This window comes from Abramis brama (assembly GCF_963993115.1).
Source record: "Abramis brama genome assembly, chromosome: 3".
NCBI classification, from domain to species: domain Eukaryota; kingdom Metazoa; phylum Chordata; class Actinopteri; order Cypriniformes; family Leuciscidae; genus Abramis; species Abramis brama.
The window spans coordinates 56,618,097-56,640,136 of record NC_139965.1 but is presented as its reverse complement, the minus strand read 5'-3'; the positions used below and the strand labels follow the sequence as shown (position 1 = coordinate 56,640,136).

The 22,040-nt window shown below is 38.2% G+C and overlaps 1 protein-coding gene across 2 annotated transcripts in view; it reads left to right on the top strand.

The window, feature by feature from the left end:
- sbf2 (SET binding factor 2) overlaps window positions 1-22,040 on the top strand; it is a 132,160-nt gene that overhangs the window by 95,757 nt on the left and 14,363 nt on the right. Inside the window, exons 21-33 of one of the 2 annotated variants that reach the window (XM_084107827.1) lie at window positions 1,886-1,959; window positions 4,943-5,138; window positions 5,780-5,907; window positions 9,529-9,704; window positions 11,044-11,171; window positions 11,666-11,867; window positions 12,481-12,677; window positions 13,642-13,779; window positions 15,412-15,495; window positions 18,753-18,827; window positions 19,656-19,831; window positions 20,568-20,744; window positions 21,203-21,304. In XM_084107827.1, the coding sequence (XP_083963953.1) occupies window positions 1,886-1,959; window positions 4,943-5,138; window positions 5,780-5,907; window positions 9,529-9,704; window positions 11,044-11,171; window positions 11,666-11,867; window positions 12,481-12,677; window positions 13,642-13,779; window positions 15,412-15,495; window positions 18,753-18,827; window positions 19,656-19,831; window positions 20,568-20,744; window positions 21,203-21,304 (1,853 nt within the window). The remainder of the gene's footprint in view (window positions 1-1,885; window positions 1,960-4,942; window positions 5,139-5,779; window positions 5,908-9,528; window positions 9,705-11,043; window positions 11,172-11,665; window positions 11,868-12,480; window positions 12,678-13,641; window positions 13,780-15,411; window positions 15,496-18,752; window positions 18,828-19,655; window positions 19,832-20,567; window positions 20,745-21,202; window positions 21,305-22,040) is intronic. The other variant, XM_084107828.1, reaches the window with a different exon arrangement.

Here is a 22,040-nt window from a genome sequence, read left to right as displayed (position 1 = left end):
GATAATATCGCGATATGATGAAATACGATTTTTTTTTAACCGCAAAGCTGCGATTTACACTCTGGTCACGTGACACGCGAGAGTAAACCAGTCTTGCAGATGAAGCATCAACTTGGCACGCTATGCATATAGGCCTGGCATAGGCTACAGGAAATAACAGTTTGTTTAATTTATGTGATATTGTGTTATAGATTCTCTCCAACGATTCTGTATCAATTAAGATAATTTCAGATTTATGTCTGAGCTTAGTTTTAAAGCTTTAGTGTGCTTTATAAACAACCGTATTCTGCTTGCTTCTAATTCCTTTGTCTCTCTCTTACACACGCACACACACACGACACCACTCGAACCTTCCAAAAAATAATATTTCATAAAGTTCGGAAAAGTTGAAGCGAATTACAAGAACATTTGCGTGCTTCATTGCACAAGATACTGTATGAGATACGCGCGGTTTGCATGATGTCACTTTTGTAGTGCGTGGTCTCGCCTGCCGGTATTTTACTTACAAATGCTCTACGAAGGCATCATATGTCTTTTGGAATGCAGTTGGCTTATATATTAAAAAGATGAAAATCACCGACAAGCTGCTTTCAATTTCAAATACTCACGCTCGCTTTGCGAAGAGGCGGTGAGCGACTCCGTCTACGTGGTTAAATGTACTTGCATCTCAAAATGCTTTTATGACGCAAAAATTAATGTGACACAGTCAGTTATATCTTAAGTTATTAAACAGACAGGACAAACCACATCTTATAATTTCAAAAGAGATGAAAACATTCAGACAGCCTACTTTATATTTATATTTATACTTAATATTTTTTTCCCTCTTTGTTATTTGTTTTGAAGCTATATTTGTTAAAATTATTAACATGTAATTGTATTTAGTTTTTTAATGTGTCATTATTTTTAAAAGTAGGCCTACTTATAATTACATATGTAATAAAATATTTTAAGTTTTATTAATAAGATCAGTTAATTAAAAAGAAAAAAAATAGATCGGCTCATGAGGTGCCTAAAGATTCCCTTCCCTATTTTACAATGATTTATTGCTTGTTTTTGTTGAATAATAGAAAAGATAAAGAGCTTAAAAAAATAATCGCATATTAAATCGCAATCGCAATATTGGTAAAACTAAATCACAATTAGATTATTTTCCAAAATTGTTCAGCCCTACTTTTATGTTCAAACCGAAGTCAGAAAGATGGAGAGACTCAAGAAGAAGTGACAACATGCAGAAGCAACAGGACATTTCTGAATGGTTAGTTGGTGAATTTATGTAGCTTAAGTGTAGTTATCTGATAGTCATTGATTAGCATATTCTGTCTTGATAATCTATAAATCGTGTTCAGGGGGCGGGGTTTATGTAAATTTTAGGGTTGGTGATGTCACTAACCCGGGAGGAATGTCGTGTAGTCCCTACCAGCTGTTTGTTGTAGTCCTTAAAAAGCAATTTCTTTACAAGCAAATATCTCCCTTTGCTTTGAACTTTGAGCGTTGTAACTTTGCAGATGTTGTTTATGCTCAAACAGCAACATTACACACTAACTAAAGTTAGAAAAGTGAAATCATATTCAACCATCCCTTTAAAATGCATATACAGTACTTGTATACAAGTGTATATTTTTAAATGCTGTTAGTGCTCACCATTTTCACTGTTAATTTCAGCAGTTCTCTCTTGTGATTATTATTTCACAAATATTCCTTGTAGTCAAAACTGCATGGACAATTATTATACAATTAAAAAATGCAGTTTAAAGTTCAAAATAATTAAAGTTCAAGAACAATTCAAGATATTAAGCAGTATTAAACTGAAAAAGTACTGTCACCCCGTGTCCTAACCAGTTCAGAAAGTTTCCTGTATCAAGGTATTTATCTGTTTGTTCAGGTATTGTGGCAATGCAGATGGAGACTCTAGAGGCGGTTCATAGAGAAAGCAGAAGACTGCCTCCCATTCATAAGGTAAGAACTTGTTCCCCACTGGTGAAAATAACGCAAAGCTTGTATGTCATTTGATTTGCTTTCTTGGTCATAGAGAAGTTGCTCTTCAAATGTTTTACAGTTTCCTTGATAGCAGTAGCTGCTTTGCGCATTATATGCAGACTTACACATTTCACAATAATTGACATTAACTCTTTTGCCACCATTCACTATTGACCTGGAGATTTATTATCACTGATGTGCAGTGGTGGACGAAGTACACAAATCAAGTACTTGAGTTAAAGTACAGATACCCTAATAAAATATTTCTCAGTAGACGTACAATTACTCATTTTGAATGTTAAAAAAAAGTACAAAAGTACTTGTTTTTTAATGTACTTAAAGGGTTAGTTCACCCAAAAATTATTTCATTAATTACTCACCCTAATGTCGCAACTACAACATTTAAGCCCCAGAAAGGTAATAAAGACATAATTAAAGTAATCCATGTGACTCCAGTGGTTTAAAATTAACATAAAATTTAATGAAGTGACGCAAGTGTTTTCTTTGCGCAAAAAAACCCCAACATAATTTACACTTTTTTTTCTAAATATTAATCTCCAATGCGCATTCACGTGAGCACCACGACACATGCGTGTTGTGGTGATGCGAGAGCAGGCGTTTTTGCGTGAACGCGAGCTTCATAAAATTGAGTTTAAACAACTGGAGTGACGTGGATTACTTTTATAATGCCTTTACTACCTTTCTGGGGCTTGAAAGTGGTAGTTGCGTAGACTGTCATTGGAGGGACAGAAAGATCTCAGATTTCAATAAAAAGATCTTCATTTGTGTACCGAAGATGAACGAAAGTCTTACGGGTTTGGAACGACGACAGGGTGATTAATTAATGACATAATTTTCATTTTGGGGTGAACTAACCCTTTAAGTATTATGAGAAAAAAGTACTGATTGATGAGCTATGTTTATTATTTAGTTATTAGTCAGCACTAATAAGAAAGATTAGTGCAGACATTTAATATGTGTTAATCTCCAAATAAGCAAACTTTTTTTATTACCAAACAACTTGTACACTATCAAAACATTAAACTGAAATATACTAAAATATCAATTTAAGTTACTGATAATTCAAGTGTGCAAAGTGAAATACCACATAGTGTTTTAAAAATTATGAAAGGTAAATTTGTGTAGGTCAAGCCAAATATGTGGCTACAAATCCAATACAATTTAGAGATGTCACATGAGGCAAAATTGCGTTAACATTTTAATAATCTGGCATAATCTTGCCTCTTTTTGACCGGGCCATTGAATCAGTGAGACTCAAGAACAGCTGCAGTCGGATCAGTCAGATTCACAAATGAATCGTTCAGTGTATACTTAGATATGTTTACAAGACAGCGGGTTTGATTTGGGTAGTGCTAGAGCCTATAGGCTACCTGTCTGTGTATTGATGAACTAAAAGAAAGTTTATATATATTTGCTGGCTAGTTAATTGTAGTTTTTTTTTTTTAATACACCAAACTTTCACCCAAACTGAATATTTAAAAACAAGTTTAAATGGGTAAATCTTCTATAAATATTTGTGATTCTTCATTTTCTGTTTCTGACATACTCCAGTTCTTGTTAAAACACACTAGACATGCTTATTCTGTACATTTGGATCACTTCTTGTGGGAAATCATTTGTTTTGTCTATCAAGTGTGCTTTCTCTTTAATTGAGCGTGAGCAGCGCAGTTCTGCTAGACTCTGCGCCAAAACCCCCGCTTCACTGCTGCTCACGTGCCGCTCCTGCTCCCGGTGTGAATGCACTCACTGGTTAACATGCATGGTGAAAAAAATATGAAATGAAAGTGCAATTAGGCAGACACCGATTGGGTGCGTGACCAACCATGCACATTTTAACTTGCACATTCTCAAAAAATTGGAGAATCTAGAGCCCTGCATCTGACTTTACCTTTCTCTGCAGAAAATACTGCCTGGCTTCAATAACAAACTGAAAGTGATGTGTCATGGAGTCACAAAAGCTGATTATAAATGGTCACTGGAGAAACAATTGAGACACATGATAATATCAGCTATAAACAGTAATCCGTCTTTTGTGCTGGGCTTCTGAGATGCTTTGGTTGAAGAGAGAATTCTGAGCTGGATAAAGTCCTGCTGTCTGTACAAAGTTTGTTTTTCGAGAGAAAAAAGAAACCATGGTAGATTGTTTACTAGTGTGCAAATCGAGGGAAGAGGCTGATGGAGAACCCAACTGGCATCCCCAGTGTGAAGTGGACTGTTCTTCTAATACTGCAGTTTTCCACATAACAAATACTTGCTGTAATTCCCAATGTTTTTTTTTGTGTTTTTTTTGTGTTTTTTTAAAGTCGGCTCAGTGTCAGCTCTTGTCACCCTTCTGAATCCAACTAATGAGTTAGATAATGGCACTGGACAGGGCCTGGACAGAACAACTGTCTGGACAGTGTAAAAACTGATGGCTTGTCTCTCTGGTGGTAAACACACAAGGCTTGAGTGTGATTACTGGGCCTGGAACTAAACCTAATAATTTATGCTTACTCCATCATCAAGAGAATCATTTGTTATCTGTCAAAAACCAGACCACAAATACTTGCCTTTTTTTGCTGGTGCAAATTGAATAACAGTGTAGTCTTACAGTTTACACCTCGTATTAGGATGCGTTTTGGTCGATCGGATCACAAGTAGACGAGGGAGACACATTTCCGTTCACACCTGGTGTTTTAATCCGACTCTTTTGTCCACTTTCAACCACTTCTGTCCTGATTTCTTCGAGGGGAGGGTCTAAGGGCGGGTAAATATGTTTTTTTTTTTCAGATCTTTTGATCTAATGGACAAAAAAAATTTAGCGTCGTCCACTTGTGAAATGATCGACCAAAACACATCTTAATACCAGGTGTAAACAGGGCCTTATATTTCTCTTTCCTAGAAAGGTTGTGAATATAATCGTCTCTGTACCAAAGCATGTGCTCCTGGTCTTTTTCTCCAGCCCAAGATCCTGCGGCCTGCCCTGCTGCCTGGAGAGGAGCTGGTGTCCGAGGGGCTGCGGGTGGTCTTAGACCCTGACGGTCGAGAGGAGGCCACTGGGGGTCTTCTGGGAGGACCACACATCCTGCCAGCAGAGGGAGCACTCTTCCTCACCACTTACCGTATCGTTTTCAAAGGCACTCCTCACGACCCATTAGGTAACAACACTTATGATGACCCTCCTGTTTGGATAAAAGCCTAAATTAAATATGTGCGTCATATAATTCGAACGCATCTCTTCAGAAGACTTGGGTTGTATTGCTCTATTCATAAGGATTCGTTTTACAACAGCTTCTTTTTTTTCTTTTTTTTTACCTTTTTGGATATTCTACGTTTTGGTTACTTGGATTTTCAATGGAGGGAGAGAAGCCTCTCAGGTTTCATAAAAAATATTTAATAATAATTTTGTTTTGAAGATTAAACAAAGTCTTATGGCTTTGAAAGGACATGTGAGTGAGTAAATGATGATAGAATATAAATTTTTGGGTGAACTGTCCATTTGTCCAGAATGCCCAGGCCACTCCTCCAAGTCATCTGAAGACATTCAATAGTTTTGTGTGAGGGAAAGTTTTGTTGTTGTTGAAAATAAAACCCTCTGCTGTAGCTCTTAAATCATGTGTTTTTATGCACATTTAAATTTGCCGCCACAAGTTGCATCTCACAGGGTCTGACATCAAACCAAGTTGATCCTAAATTTGCTTGAATCCTTTAATTGAACATACAGTTTTCTTTATTTATAGAGTTTTACCTCTGAGAGCTGTATTTATGCGTTTATATCTCTGTCTGTGTGTGTGTGCAGTTGGCGAACAGGCTGTGATCAGAAGTTTTCCGATATCCACTCTAACTAAGGAGAAAAAGATCACCATTCAGAACCAGCTACAGCAAAACATGCAGGAGGGGCTTCAGCTGAGATCCTCCTCCTTCCAGGTACTGACACACTAAATGCGCAGCTAGTGAAAGGCTGATAACGCATCGTATTACATAGGGGAGAGTGGGGTAAGATGTGACAGTGGGTAAAGCTGTGTCTACCATTAATCGAAACGTGACGTAAAAGGGTCCTATATGGGCCATTCTACAGAATTGGATATGCAAAATGTATAATATCCAAGGTACACATTTTTAGTAATTGTGGAGTTAATTATCATATTGTATTTTCAGAAAGTTTTGGAATATTTTTCCTCTCCCCAAATTTGTCACTGCCGAAACACAATAATAAATAATTTAATAAGAAGGCTTATATTGACCTATTAATATTTTGTTTACATCTACCTTGTAAATATATTTTTTTGCTATTTTTAAAAAAAGTTTTCACAGGTAAATCAATAACAATTACAATTTTAACAATATTTCAAGTGTAATTTATTAGATTTGTTGTATTTTGAATCCAATCTTTCTTTGTAAAAGGCATTAAGTTAATCATACTGATTTCAAAGTTAAGGATTCATTAGTTTGAATATACATTGAACCAAACACTATAATAACAACATCTTAGTTGATAATTCAGTATACTTTATTTTAGACTAAACATCCATGTTTCGGTCATGATGGCACATTTTCTGTAGTGACAATAATGTTTTGGTAGCGACCACATCACATGACAGAATTTTAACTCATATACTAAAACATACTAAGATACTAATGATATGCATAACTGTACAAAATTTTTGTTTATTTCCTCCAAATAAATGGTTATGTGTTCCCTTTTGTCACTACCAAAACAATGATGACATGTTTCGGTCACGACTGTTTTAGTAGTAGTGACAATTTTAGATACTTTTGAGCCTAACTCAAAGATGCTAATCAGCACATGGTTACCTAGCACAGTTCTGAACAGTTGTACACACATAAAAAATAAATTTTATCGAATAACACAAAAAAAACATCACAACCGAACCTTCACCACATGTTTCGGTAGTGACTGTTTCGCTAGTGACAAATTTTAGATACTTTTGAGCCTAGTTCAAAGATGATAGCCAGCACATGGTTACCTAGCACAGTTCTGAACAGTTGTACACACATAAAAACTACATTTTATGGAATAACACCCAAAACAGTTTGCTTTTTAGGTAGTGATGTCCCTTAAAGTTACACACAGATTTTCAGACTTTTGAACACATTTCCCTCAAAATGATGGTACCTATCTATAATGAGAGAGAGGCACACAAGAATATTTCCTGATCAAAAATTTTAATATTTTATATTTTAAATATGATTGTGGGATTCAATAGATAATATAAGGACATTAGTAAACATCTAAAATTTGAATACTTAAATGCTTTTTAAATGTGTTTTTTGGTTGTCGGACAGCAGTTTGCACCAATTCTGTAGAATGGCCCATATATGGCTTCGTCATTAAAGTGCCCCTATTGTGTAACATAGCTCTAAGTGAATAAAAACATCCTGCAAAGTTTTAAATGTGAAAGTGCACCGTATATAAAGTTATTGTCTTTCAAAAAGTAAGAGTCGACTCATAAGCGGTTTCGTTGTGACGAAACATTAGCATATTGCCCGCCCACTTATTGCGCGCAGACACCATTATTTGAAGTGGTCAGCTTTCCCTACATGCCTATATATTGGTTTGAACATACAGCACAACCTCTCTGTTGTGACGCACCACCCCAGGTTTTATCAAAAAAGTCATTTGCCGAGTCCCAATTCGCCTACTTATACTACGACCTAAAAGTATGTACTTTTTTTGTGAGGAAAAAGTACATACTTTTGAGTGTGTAACAAAAGAGTATGCACGTTCTGGGACATACTTCGATGACGTCATGCAACGTGAACTTGAACGTGGTTGCCTAGTTACGCACACCGCGACTGTTAACAAAACATTTTACATTTCATTCATTCTTATAAGTCCAATATAATTTTATTTACTATTGCCATCTTTTTTTCCTCATCGTTTTTTCCACAATACATTTACAATGTTTTCTACCAAATTGAGGAGTGAAGCAGGGCGTCGTTGTAGATCAACCAAACGCAGGTCGTTTGTGAGGCGGCTGGTTCTGACGTTCATGTGCAATGTGTGTAACGAAAGCTATTTGAGTTAACATATTTAAAGTTTATAGTATAACTATTGTTTAATGTATTTTATACTTAATTTTATCATTATGTATAATACTCAAAAATACCCCGATGAAAATGAACCATGCTTTTACTATAGTAAAAGTGTAGTAGCCATGTGTCTTTTGGTTGGACTGATAAAGTTAACATTTGTACAGCCACAGTATTACAACAAACAAGTCAGTGTGGTTAAATATAACTTTAATTAGGGTTAAACATTTGAATTCTTACACTTAAAAACTGAGGGCGCATCTCCGCTGCTGCATCCGACTGCCATGTTTAACGTTACATCATCACCACTATCACCACAAAGCTCCTCCCTCCCGCACGCAATGGGTTGTGGGCAATATTAGCCGTTAGAGTGTACATTTGATCTGCACTTCGAATTCTAACCGGAAATAGTAGACCATCCGGGTATCTTTGGAATACTCATTTCAACATACTACGATTTGGGACGTACTAATTCTAGTTTCGCATACTATTTAGGACGGATAGTATGCGAATTGGGACTCAGCAATTCTGATTTCAATGAGCCAATCGTGGTCTGCTTTAAAGCAGGGATGTTTGCTGAAGAGGAATGTGCACGTTTTAGACTGCTCTCTCTGCTCGACTCATTATAAGTCTCTTCATGGATGAGGACAGAGCAAGAGAAGCACATGTTGTGCTCTTCACTATGCATGGACTATAGGGCCATAAAGATTTTATGGCTCATTCCTATCGTTTTACTAACTTAAGCTATAAAATCAGGCCATGTATTGAAGGGGAGGGTCATTTGTGCTGGTCTGCCCACGTGTGACTGCCAGCAGTCGGTGTCTGGGGTACATTATCAAGCCCTCATTAAGACCTGCAGTCCACAGGAGAGATCAGGTCAGATAGAAGAGTGCTGAGGGATATGGGGTCACGCAGACAAGCGTTCACGTGGCCAAACCTCCTTTTGGACTGTTCTCCACAGAAAAGTTCCAGCTCAGAGCAGTTCTGCATGTCATTTCTCTTGCCCTGAAAAATTTCAAATGATTATTTGCAGATTTTCTTGCTTCATGAAGGTGTGGCGGCTCTATCCTAAACTATGGACACTTTTCACATTTCCGTCTTCCTCAGAAGCGGAAGTCATCATATTTGAGTAAACTTCTATATTGAGGAACGAAAACTACAACAAATATAGTTTTTGCATTCCCATTTTCCCCTTTAGCAAAATAAAAATAAAAAATAACCGATAGCAATTCTATGACTTTCCAAAAGAGGAAAAAATTAAGAGATTGATTACTTTGGTCGGAAGAGAGAAAGATGTCAAATTTGCCATCACTCCCTCAGCTGTTGTCTTAGAAACAGTAGTAACTATTATGTAATTGAACCTTTGTCAAGGTAAGAAAACACAAAGTGTAGTGTTATAAATGAAAATATAAAAAAACTATATACTCTATAAATCTGGCTAGTATGGTAGTTGGACCGTGGTAATTTCTGATCATATATCCTGCTTTGTTTTAGCTAATTAAGGTGGCGTTTGACGAGGAGGTGAGCTCAGAGATGGTAGAGATCTTCAGGAAACACCTGCAACGGATCCGCTACCCACCATCCATCTTCAGCACCTTTGCCTTTGCAGCAGGACAGATGGCACCACAGCTCATATTACCCAAACAGAAAGAGAGGAACACAGGCTTCCGGTCAGTGCAATATACGTTTTATAGAGAGGACATAATGTAAATTTAACATTCGGCGTTGAGTTCTTTTTACTACCCTTGATATCCTAGGAATTCTGATTCTATCATTATTTACTTATCCTCATGTCATTCCAAGCCCACATGATTTTCTTTCTCCAGTGGAAATGAAATAAAAAAAAGGACTGGGGTTGTCAAGCATTTAAAAGTGTGCACCATACGGCTCTGTACTATATTTTAAGCCTTCGTAAGGCATATAATCAGTGCATTTACATCAGTGCATCGACAGTGCGTAAACACGTTAACCCATTTTCCTTTATCGTCATTAGGTAATAAATCGATCGACAGAGCTTGATTTTTGCCCCTTACCCCGATTTTGCCCGGCATTTATACACCTTAACCTGCCTTCTGTCGTCTTATTGAAGTGCACATGTGTGATATGTGACAGGAACGCGTCCTTATACGCCAGGTTTAAGTGCTTCCAGTCACATCGAGTGTTTCGCGGTAGGGGAGGAGAAAAATATTGCATAGACTTTTTTGACCCAAGAAATAAATAAAAAAGTTCTCATCTCGTGCAGCCTAAGTTCCAGTGGGACAGTTGTAGAAACTTTAAATATGAGAGGAGAATGAGTTTCCTGCTGACATTTTGATACACTCTGGGGTTTTTAATGTTTTTTTAACTTCCCAACTCACATAATAAATAGAATACCCTGAGTGAAATACGTGGATGCTTACATTTTGACGTCACCACCGGGGAATAACCTGTGTCTTGTAAATGTGGTTTACTTGAATTGCCAGGTTATTGATTTGCATATAAACCAGTAAATCAGGTTACTTCAATACACAGATTTTTTTTTGGTTGTTATCAGTGTATTGTGTGCATGTAAACATGCTCGCCAATCTGTTTGTCAAACTTTACGTGCATTAAGCACTATGACTGCATCATCTGAACTTGAGAACTGGATCAGTCAAATTTGTGAATAAATCATTCAGACCAGTTTTGCAAACTGTGTTTTAACAGATTTCACTCATGAATTAGACACTGCTACTTCTCTAAAGAGCTCTTTTGAACACATTAGCGAGAGCTAGAGCGGATGTCAAGATTTTCAGTGTATAACAGCTTAAATTTAATTTTCAAATCTATTCTTCACATAAAACTATCGTATGTGTGTGAAAATTCACATTCATTATATTTAAACGAGTTTCCAAGATGTTGTTAATTTCTCCTTTTGTGTTCCATGGAAGAAAGATGGTCATAAGGGTTTGGAACAACTTGAGGGTGAGTAAATGATGACAAAAATTGTTGGTGTACTGTTCCTTAAAATGAAAATCTTGTTTCTTGTAGCACCCTATCTAAGACCATTGTGAAAGGGGCTAAAAGGGCCGGCAAGATCACAATGGGCCGCCCATCCACTCTTAAGAAAAACGAGAAGGGCAGTCGCATGACGTGGCATGAGGATGATGATATCTCCAGTGAGTATAGTTCACAAAGAATCATTTTGCTAACACTTTACAATATGGTCCCATTAGTTTGTTAATGCTTTAACATTAAATAACAGTGAGTAATACATTTGGGTTACACTTTATTTTAAGGTGCCATTGTTACGTGTAATATTAATCAACACCATGTACTTACTGTTGGGCTAAGGTTGGATTAGGGTTTGGTTTAGGTTTAGTTGCATGTAATTATGCATAATTTACTGCTATTACTATGGTAAGTACATGTAACGTGTAACAAGGACACTGTACAATAAAGTGCTACCCAGCTCAGGTTCAATAAATAATATTAACAGATCCAGCTTTTTTTTAAAACATGTATTAGTAAAAGTTGGACATGCTTTAAAACTAGTTAGTTCTTGTTAACTAGTATAGTTAACTAATGTGAACAAATAGAACCTAATTGTAAAGTGTTACCAAAATATGCTGTGTCAGCAGTCATGGTCCTTCACTTGTTTGATGTGTTTCAGTCTCAGATGATGGAGAGCCGCCCTCCAGCAGCACGTTGAAGGCCTCCGAGAAGTCCACCATGGAGCAGTTAGTGGAGCGAGCCTGTTTTCGTGACTACCAGAGGCTGGGCCTGGGTACCATTAGTGTTAGTTCCACACGGTCTAAAAGCGGAGAGCAGTTCCGTGTTACGGCAGTCAACAGGCTCTACTCATTATGTCGCAGGCAAGAAGCAACCCAACACCTAGACTTTGTTCGAAAACCTGGTGAGCAGCCATGCTGTCTATTGCCTACATGGACAGCAACTGTAGAAACAGTGAGACTCAACTGACATTCACAGTCTGAGTCGTAAACTTGCGTGATATAAACTGGCTTTTTTCCCCTCAGAATTACGTGATATAAACTCACAACTGCTAGTTATAAAATCAGAATTGCATGATATAAACTCGCAATTGCTTGTTTAAATTCTATATTTTGTAATATTTTGTACTACTGACTTTATAAATCATATTTGCAAGTTTACATCCTAAAGTTCTGAGAAAAGTCAGAATTGCGAGATAAAAAGTTGCAATTTTCTTTTAAATTGTTTTATTCCATGGCGGGAACAAGCTTCCATACAGATGTTCATCACAATACGTAAGATTCTGAGATCTGTTGATACTTCCACTTCATTGTGACTTTAAACTGCTGTTTAAGTCTAGGTGGGTAGCTCACAAGGTTCTGGAACAGAGCGCACTATGAAAAACAATGACATTGTTATACCATTTTTTTAAAAGAAGCAGTTTCTTAGCTATTACTGTTGAATCATGAGTTATTTTCTAAATGGTGTGGTTTGCAGTTACCCTGGTCTCCTGGTGGTGCCTCACACCGTGCAGGACAGCAGTCTCCATAAGGTGTCCCGCTGCTACCGGCACAACCGCCTGCCAGTTGTGTGTTGGAAACACCCTCGCACCAAAGCGATTTTACTTCGTTCGGGAGGTTTTCATAGCAAGAGTGTTGTTGGGCTTTTCAAGTCTCAGAACCCTTCCTCAGCAGGTATGTTTGTGCAGTAAAATATGCAGAGTTCACCAAGCAGTCTTCGGGAAGTTTTACAGTGAAAGGGGTGTAAATATTTGCTCTGACTAAAACTATATTATGATTTTGATGAAAGGTTATTCTCAGCCCTAGACGACATGCCTGTTCACTGACTGTCTAATGTCACACAACACTGGAAAGTGATTCATTGTTTTGGCAAGCACTAATCTTGATTTGATGACTTTATGCAACTTTGGTGACTATGAGAACACAGGGTTTTTGTTTACAAGGTAATTGATACAACAAGCACTTTTGAGGATGAAATAATCACTGGATTTGACAAAGGTAGCCATGTTTTTTAACACAAACTACCACAGCATTAGTTAAATATTTTCATGGCTGTCTATTATTCTTTAGAAAACCCACCCCAAACAGAACATAAAGAAAACAAACTGTGGTGGGTCACTTTTTCAATGTCTGATTCAGTCTTCCTGTCGTAGGTGGTTCTTGGCCAGAATAAGCTGCAATGTGGACCAGACCTTTGGCTATTTAGTCCAGTGACCCTTTTTGACCAAAAGCTGGCCCCCATTATCCAATGCAATATTCAAATGTCTTCATGGTCCCATAAGATATTTCTGCTGTAATTCTGCCAATGATGCTTGTTTTCAAACTGTTATCAACAGAAACTGGGATTGTTGATTAGATTAAAGTAAATACGATTTGTTTTGTGATTCTGTATGTTCCTCAAAACAAATAATAGGGGGAAAAGAAAATATTATTTCTGTTTACATATTGATTTTTGGTTTGTTTTTATTTTTTTAATATAATGAAATAATTTTAAGTTATCTTGTGGTCCTCTTGGATATTTTCTCTGGCCCCCTGGTTGAGAACCACTGATTTATTCAAAGGTCTGGCTATGTGAGAATAATAAGAAGTTGTCAAGACAGAAACAACTGTTCTAATAATGCTCTCTTGCTGTTACCAGTGCCGGCTTCCTCAGAGACCTCCAGCAGTCTGGAACAGGAGAAATACCTGCAGGCCATCCTCAGCTCCATCCCCATCTACTTCAAACCCCACGGCAGCAACACGCTCACCAACCGTTCCCTCATCGGCTTGTCCCCAGGTACTGCAAAGATATCAGGTGCATCCTCCACTTAACGCCTGATTCTTCTTGTGTAGACTTGTTTTTGCCCCTTTATGTGTTCTTCGAGGCTCTTATCTCCTCCTGGTTTCCTCTTGGTTGCACAAAATGTTATTTATGTTTTGGGCTGATCTCCAAAGGAACTGGAGCACAATTGTGTGGTTATATAAGGAGAGCAGGACATGACGAGGTCACCTCCCATCCATCTCTCTCCTTGCACTCACTGCTCTCCACAGCCGTATTGCAGATGGCTCAGACCACACAGATCCTGCCCCGTCAGCTATGCTCTGTCGCCACCATTCATTTTTCATTTATCCCCACCTGCTGGGTAAAAGGCAGCCTTCTCTCACCAGTAAACGGCTCATCTTAGTTCTGATGATAGTGCTGCATGGCAGCTTTAAGTCCTCTCAATTCAAAACAGACCTTCAGTCTTGATACTCAGAATGAGATTCAGAAGTGTAGTGGAATTGGTTGCGACGAGACTGGACCCGAATCTGACTTAGCAGTGTAGTGTCTTCAAAACACTTATCTCCTGTTTCACAGACATGGCTTAAGCTAGTCCCAGACTAAAATGCATGTTTTAACTGTTTTAACTGGAAGTAACTTGCACTGACATATCTTAAAATATGTCAGTGCCATTGTTTTGTCTCAAGATGAACAGCAGTAATGTTTTTTACTAAGGCAAAAGTCACCAAGTCACATCAGCATCCATAAGCTAGACGGATCCGTACTAATCCACGTCTGTTATGGCCTGAAAAATAGGGTTTCAAAGTTCAGTTGACATGTTTACTAACTACAACAACCAGTATCTACCAGTAACTAATTCCACTACAGTAACAAATGTCAATTTGTCATAGCATACTGATGTTTTGTCTTAAATTCTTGTTTTTAAATTCAGTGTCTTCCAAACATCTCATGCCAACATCATATTGACGTGAAATAATCTGCTAAATGTCATAATGTGAACATACACACAACACGAAATTATAACATCATTCAACATTGATAGTTCATTGCCACCAAAATCCAACAGCTTCTAAACGTCTTAGCCAACATTATATCAACATCAACAACCAACATTTGGTCAAAGTCAATTATAACATCATTGCACTTTGATATTTTGTTGGTTATAAGTTTTGGTATTCAGTAACCACAATTCAACATCTCTCCAATTTTGGAGGGCTGACATCAAACCAACATACGATTTTGATTGTCAACCCGATTTTCATGTTCATCCAAAATTTTACATCCACCCAACATTGGAGTTCAACGTCTTTTTGACGTTACAGTGACATCCAGTGACTGCTGGGATGTGTTCTTTTCCAAAACCTGTGAGCTGCCTACCTGCAAAGCATTTAGGCATCATAGCCTTGTTCAAAACATAAATGCTTTTCCAACAGCAAGTCAAGCAAACAAATGCGACAATCCCAGAATGCCCTGCATCGTTGCTTTACCTAACATTCAGCTCAATGTTTCAATCCATTACTGAATGTTAGGATGCTATCTATGTTGGTATTTGACAGTTAGCACCTCACCAGGGTTTGGAAAGGGCTGTGATGTCTTGTTTGCTCATGTTTGTACGTGATGCATGGTGTGTGATCTTTTTCTGTTTAGCAAGCGAAAGAAGGGCAACAAGAATATCAAAGATGGCCCCAGTCCATTTGGACATTTCCTTCACCAATAGCTTCACCAGAGGAGGTGAGTTGGCCTTTATTCTTCATTTCCGTCGACTCCAAGGGGATATTTAGCGTGAAACAAATTCCCTATCCTTCATCTGATATCTTTAGTTGACTGTCTTCTGTCTTGATATCTCATTATCTGTGTTCTGTCACAGACCACAAGTCTTCCCACACATACACACAATCATGCTGCTTTGACTTTGGCCCGCTCTTTAATTTTTTGCGGTGATGGTTCTGCTGAACTTGCAGATATTTGTAACTTGCCACAATCCTCCAAAGTACAGAGAATTTCATAAAATCCAAAAAGCAAGACATGCAGACACTTAGCCACATTCAGAACGCTCATTGTGAATGATTGTTCAGAATTATTAACCTTCCCAGTAAGGTCAATATCTGCACAGAAAATGAAAATGATATTACAAGCATAAAAGTGGAAGGTCTTTGCTGTGATCATGTCTTGTATTTTGTTGTACATCATGGGAAGGGTATTACATAGATCCAATTTAGAGTGGTGGTTATAAACACCTGTACAGATATTCACATCTTCTCCCATTACCAAACACTCACGTGCGTGCGTGTGCATGTGTGTGTGCGTGTGTGTGTGTGTGTGAGAGAGAGAATTGTATGTTAAGGGACATTCAAAAATGAAAATTCTGTCATTTATTCACACTCATTTCTTTCCAAACCCATGTGAAAGTCTGAAGAAAGAAAAACTACAAGATTTTGGAACAACGTGTGTATGGATAAATGAGGACAGAATATTCAGTTATGTCTTATTTTGAACTTCAAGTTTTAGCATACATCATTTCATGTCAGGTCATGATGCGTCGAGTTCTTGGAAAAGAGCTCATGATTTTAACAGAGACTGTGTATAAAATGCAAGTCTCAGCTGATGGCTCAATGTTAACTCCATGATGTTTCTCATAATATTTCTCAAAATCTGGGTTATAGATAGCAGCTGCTCTTGAAAACTCTTTTTTTTTTTTCTGTTATGCACTGAAATCAGATGGGTCTCTGTCTCACCACAGCCAAATATATTCAAGCAGGTGCAAGCTAAGACATTTCCCATCATGTGTTTTTCACAGAAATGTGGAACTGATTTTTCACTTCCTCATTTTTGGTAAAATATATATTTTTTTATTGTTAATAGTGAAAGCATCAACTGGTCTGATTCTGGTCTCATCTGGCTAGTGCCACATGATCGATATTTCAAATCTTGTGACTTCATGGGGAGACATTCCCTTTAGAAACTGGAGGGTGGGTTCTTTTGACTTTTGCCAGTAAATAACCTCCAAGAATAATCAATGAACCACATAACAATGCCCTGGCCACTAGGGCTGTCACTTTACGTTCGAAAATCGATTGCACAATCGATCGGACCAACCAACAAAGTTTCAAAAAAGAAAATAGGGAATCGATTTTAATGGCCTCATGCTTACAGATACAGATTCGGGCTACGGGCTACAATCGCCTACGTAGGTGAAATTCGTTTGACATTTATAATCGTAAACACAGCCATGTTGAAGCCTGCAGTAATGTTTTTCATTGATGTTATGGCAGTCCACTCTACTTACTGTTTTTCGAGAATGTTGCACTCCTGTTTGTCATTGTGCACGAAACTTCACGCCAATAAATCATCAGAAGTATTGCTGACTTGCGCATCTCAAGCGCCCTCTTTACATTCGTCCTAATGCCTGTTAGTTGTCCGAGGATTTGCCTATATTTGGCGTTTAAAATGGAAACGTCTTTAGACATGGAAAATCTATTTTACAATCGATTCAATGAACACTTATGTCTCACTTATGTCACAGCCCTACTGGTCACCCACAACACCTTAGCATTCTAAACGCTAGTTTTGTATCAACGACTATATGCAGAAAGACAGTGCACTCATATTACTATGAATGGGAGAAAGTGCAATACGCAATATGGAGAAATAAGTCCCATCTCCTAAAGAAAAGAGCCAATCGCTGATTGGGAAAGTCTTCGCATCACTACAGCTGCCGTTAAAACCTCCGGTTCCTATAGAAACAGTCAGTGTTCTGAGAGGCGCGCTTAGGACTGCGCATGTGCATTAGCTGGTCCAGCCTGAAAAATGCAGTTTTTTGTCAGGATTCGAGCATTTAGAAACTAAATTTATGAGACGGTTGTTTTCAGATTTCATGGTGATTTCTAATATGAAATTTAATCGTAAGCTTGGTGATCAGTTTACTTGCATGCATAGAGGTGTTTCAAAGATGGCAGCCGAGTGAAATGACTCGTCTTTGTTTTGTATGGCCAAGCACCACTCGCATTTTCTTCAGAAAATGTAAAAATCTAGTTTTCAAAATATACGTTTTCTATTTTTCCTTTTTTTTCTTCTATTCTTCATATATTCATCTCATTGATATAATTCCTGTCATTCATGTAAACCTTCAGCCATCTTATTGTCTTCATTGATGCCCCATCTTTGCATACTTCACATGATTCTTCAGGTGATCTTAGATTGAGGTTGACCAATATTGCATTTTGCCAATAAGATCATTTTTATGGGGGCAAAAAGCAGATTTCCAATTTTCCAATTTCACATAGCTTTTATGAAATCCTGTGTGCAGTCTATAGTGAAACCAGAAATCCCAATAATCCCAATTAATATACATAAAAAAGATGAGTACTGTAACCAATAAAAGCGATTCATAAATCAGCGATTGCTCGCCATAAATGATTAGTGTCAGAGTTAAGCTGGGTACACACTACATGATTTTCATTTGCTGACAGTTTTGTAGAAATCACCAACAAATGCCCAAAATTGGAGGCAAATTGGTAAGCGTTCACGTGAGTGACAATCTGCGTAGTGTGTATTATCAAAGACGCGATTTGAGAGAAGCGCCAATGCTGGTCAATATCACTTCTCGTGTGTGTTTGGTTGTGAAACATTGTTTGTAGACCAGACAGAGTTGTCTGCGATTCGTCCTATTGAAATATTGTGTAATGTGTACACAACAGCAACTTATTGGTACCCCAGACTGTCATGTAGTGTGAGAAGAACATCGATCCAACAACTTTGAAAATCATGTAGTGTGTCCCCGGCATTAGCAGAGCAGTTCCATAAATTGGTCGACCTCAAATCTCAAACCAGCATTTCTCTCTTCTGTCTGTCTCATGAGCTGAGGTGCTAATGACTGTCCTGTCTGTCTTCAGAGAAGGGTGATGGTTGCATGTGTGTGAATTTTGTCTTCTGTTTTTATTTCCTGTTCCTCTGTGCCACCACCAACTCCTGCACCCTTAATCTACCAGTACTCGGGTACAGGGATAAACTATTCACTCACTCAAACCAAAAAGCTTCAGCTAAGGGAAGAATTCACAATCAAGGTATAGTTTCTCTGTTTTACTCATTCTTACTAACCTAATCCATACTTAACTTACTATGCATGTGCTCTCTACCTCTATCCATACATCCATCATCCATAGCATCTGAAATTGATACCACATTGAGGTGAGGCTACCAATGACTTTTCTGGTTTACAGAAGTTTACAGAAGCAGTTGTGGTGAGGTTCACTGGTGTCTTAGTGCTTTAGCTGATGACAGGTCACTTGAGTCATCATCACTAAAATGCAGCCGCATTGAGCCCGTTTACTAAGCCAGTTAACATTCATGACTCAATCATTCGCAACTGAACTTTCCAGGACAAATTTTTGGAGAGAAGTCAGTAAAGTATATGATTAAGTGCTTCCAAAGGAACATGTTAGTGGATCTCTCACACACAAACACACACACACACCGTTTTCGACATTGATAATATCAAGAATGATTATTAATAATTAATCATATTAATCTCTAGTAATAATTGATAATAATTGAGCAAAAAAACAGCTTATTAGAGACTTCATTTTTGAAAAAAAACAAAATCATAATTATTCCAAACTTTTGACCAGTGTGTGTATGTATTGGGGTGCCAATATATATATATATATATATATATATATATATTTGTATATATACACTTCACTTTCTACATATCTCCTGGCCCTTACATGTTTATTTAAGATTTTGCCAAATTTGATTATGGTTTTAAGCTACCAATAAAAATATAGTACTCTCAGTCGTTATTAGTTACGCTTGTTTGTTTTTATTACATTTTTTTTGTACTCCTGCCTAACCTGTGTTCATACATCTGTTGTACCCCTTCTCTCTGAAAGGTGTGTGGGCTAGTTTACGGTCTAGCAGCAGATTCATGCAGCACCCCGCTGTCGACGTGGGCGCGCGGTTGGCTAGCAAGGATCTGGCGCCCCCTACAGGCATTGAGACCCTCCAGACCCAACTCCTCAAGCATCAAGCCGCTCTCTACATCTTTGGTGAAAAGCCTCACTTGAGGGTAAAGGTGTTGCACTTACTATCAGTGCTTAGAGAGAAGAAGCTAAGGATTTGATGCTGACCTTGTGTGATGAACCATTGTAATTTTACAAGAAAGTAGGCCAAAAGAAGCATTCATTTCTAAAATGCTTTTTCATTTCTGTGTTGAAGTGTACTAGGTCATATCACCCTGCAATACTTTGAAAGTGTTCTGCCCAGTGCATAATAAATTAAAGACTAGATAAGGACTTCTTAATAGCCGTTTATAAAAGCCCTGATTTATCGACATTTGTCTGTTTTGGCTGAAATGACATCACATTTGGATGCCTGAAGGAACTTTGTGCTGCTTTTTAGCTTATCGATGATGTGTTCCTTTAACTTTCAATGTAAAAAATGAAGATTAATATTTGGAAAAAATCAGCAGAGAGGTTAACAGTTAAGTAAACTCTAAGTTATTTGGCTGGTCCTGCTTAGCACATAAACTGTCTGTTTTGAATTTTTGTTGATGCCTTTGAAGTGGAAATTTAATTTCATCCATATTAGTAAAATAGTTGGTCTGCTCAAATGTATGGTCTTGGATAGAATATAATAGCTTTTTTGATACACAAATTTGTGACTTTGGTCTGTAAATAAGCAAAACTTCTACACAACGTTCCACCCAGAGGCATAATCCAATTGTTTGTTTTTATGCTATGATTTGTCCAAAAATTAAACAAAACAAAGTTAAAAATTCAAATACAAATGCTTTTTCATGGCAGGGCTTAAAACTGGACTCAGCACTGAACTGTGAACTGGTGCCGGTTGAGTTTGCAGACACCAGACAGGTGAAGAGCTCCTTCAAGAAGCTTCTGAGGGCATGTGCACCCAGTTCCATGTCCTCAGACACGGAGGAATCGTTCCTTAAGGCTCTGGAGGAGAGTGAATGGATGCTGCAGGTTAGCATGACCTCTTAACACACATTATTTGTGTAGAACCCAGTTCTGTATTTAAACTACCCCTGCACCTTCACCTTATTGTGACTGGCCTATATCTGGCAAATCCACTGATAGCAATGTGAGAAAACCAGAGACACGCTGACCTGTGTGACTTTGACCCTGTTGGTAATTCCTTCCTCAAAACTAGACACCCCTGGGAAACTATACAACACAAAGATGGGAAAATTGCATGACACAATTAAAGCAAAACAAAGTTGCTTACCACACCAAAAGCCATGCACTCACAAACCCCTTTGGCCTTACGCTCCACTGCGTCTCAGACACTAAAACAATATTATCTGTAAAGATCCTTGCCAAGACACTCCGAGAGCTCTTAGTCAGCAGTGCACAATCACATTACAATAAAAGTACAGGAACTGAGAATGTGTTGTTTTGTACTCTGTATGCGTGTTCAATAGCTACACAAGCTGCTGCAGCTGGCTCTGGTTGCGGTGGAGTTACTGGACAGTGGATCATCCGTACTAGTTAGTCTTGAGGATGGCTGGGACATCACCACTCAGGTGAGTATCATCTTACACGTGTTCTATGGGTCCAAAACTGGTTGGCGCATCCCCTAGGGGGGGCCCAGAGTTATAAGAAGGGGGTGTGGCGAGGCTAAAGCCCAAAGTATACTTCAGACGTCCATGCACACTGTCCACATGCAGCCTAATTTTGTGTCCATGCAGATGGTGCGCGTACAACAGCGCATGTGCGAGTGACTTAAAAACAAAGTCCACTAGATATTGCGCACGTGCCGAATGCGTCTTTCTGCGCTCATGGCCAAAGGAGTATACTTTGAAAGGCTTGCGAGACAGAGCAGAACGTGGAAAATGAGTGGCCTTAAGTGATAGTGTGTAATCAGCAGATTGTTATGCAAAAGAAAAATCTTCAGGGTGGTACAAGACCCCTCTGCGAAATTATCATTTTCAATTGAAACTGGGATGTTTAAGGATTTATTTTGTTGCAGTAGAGGCAGACTTGTCTAGTCACAGCTCATATTTTCCATGTCCTCTTCAGTTAACGGTCATCAGAAACAGAACTGTGTTCTCTGGCTGTCAACTGGGGTGTAAAATTTAGCTGTGGTCAGCGCCAGAATCAGGCACGTGTCTGAACAAGACCATTACTGTTCACTTTCCCTGACCATTTTGTCATTCTCTCTGCTGTATTCATATAAATAGGCTCCATATGTCTGGCTCTGTTGGAGAACAAAATCATGCTTTTGTCATGTGGCCATGCTTTTAGTCTAGGTTGTTTTGT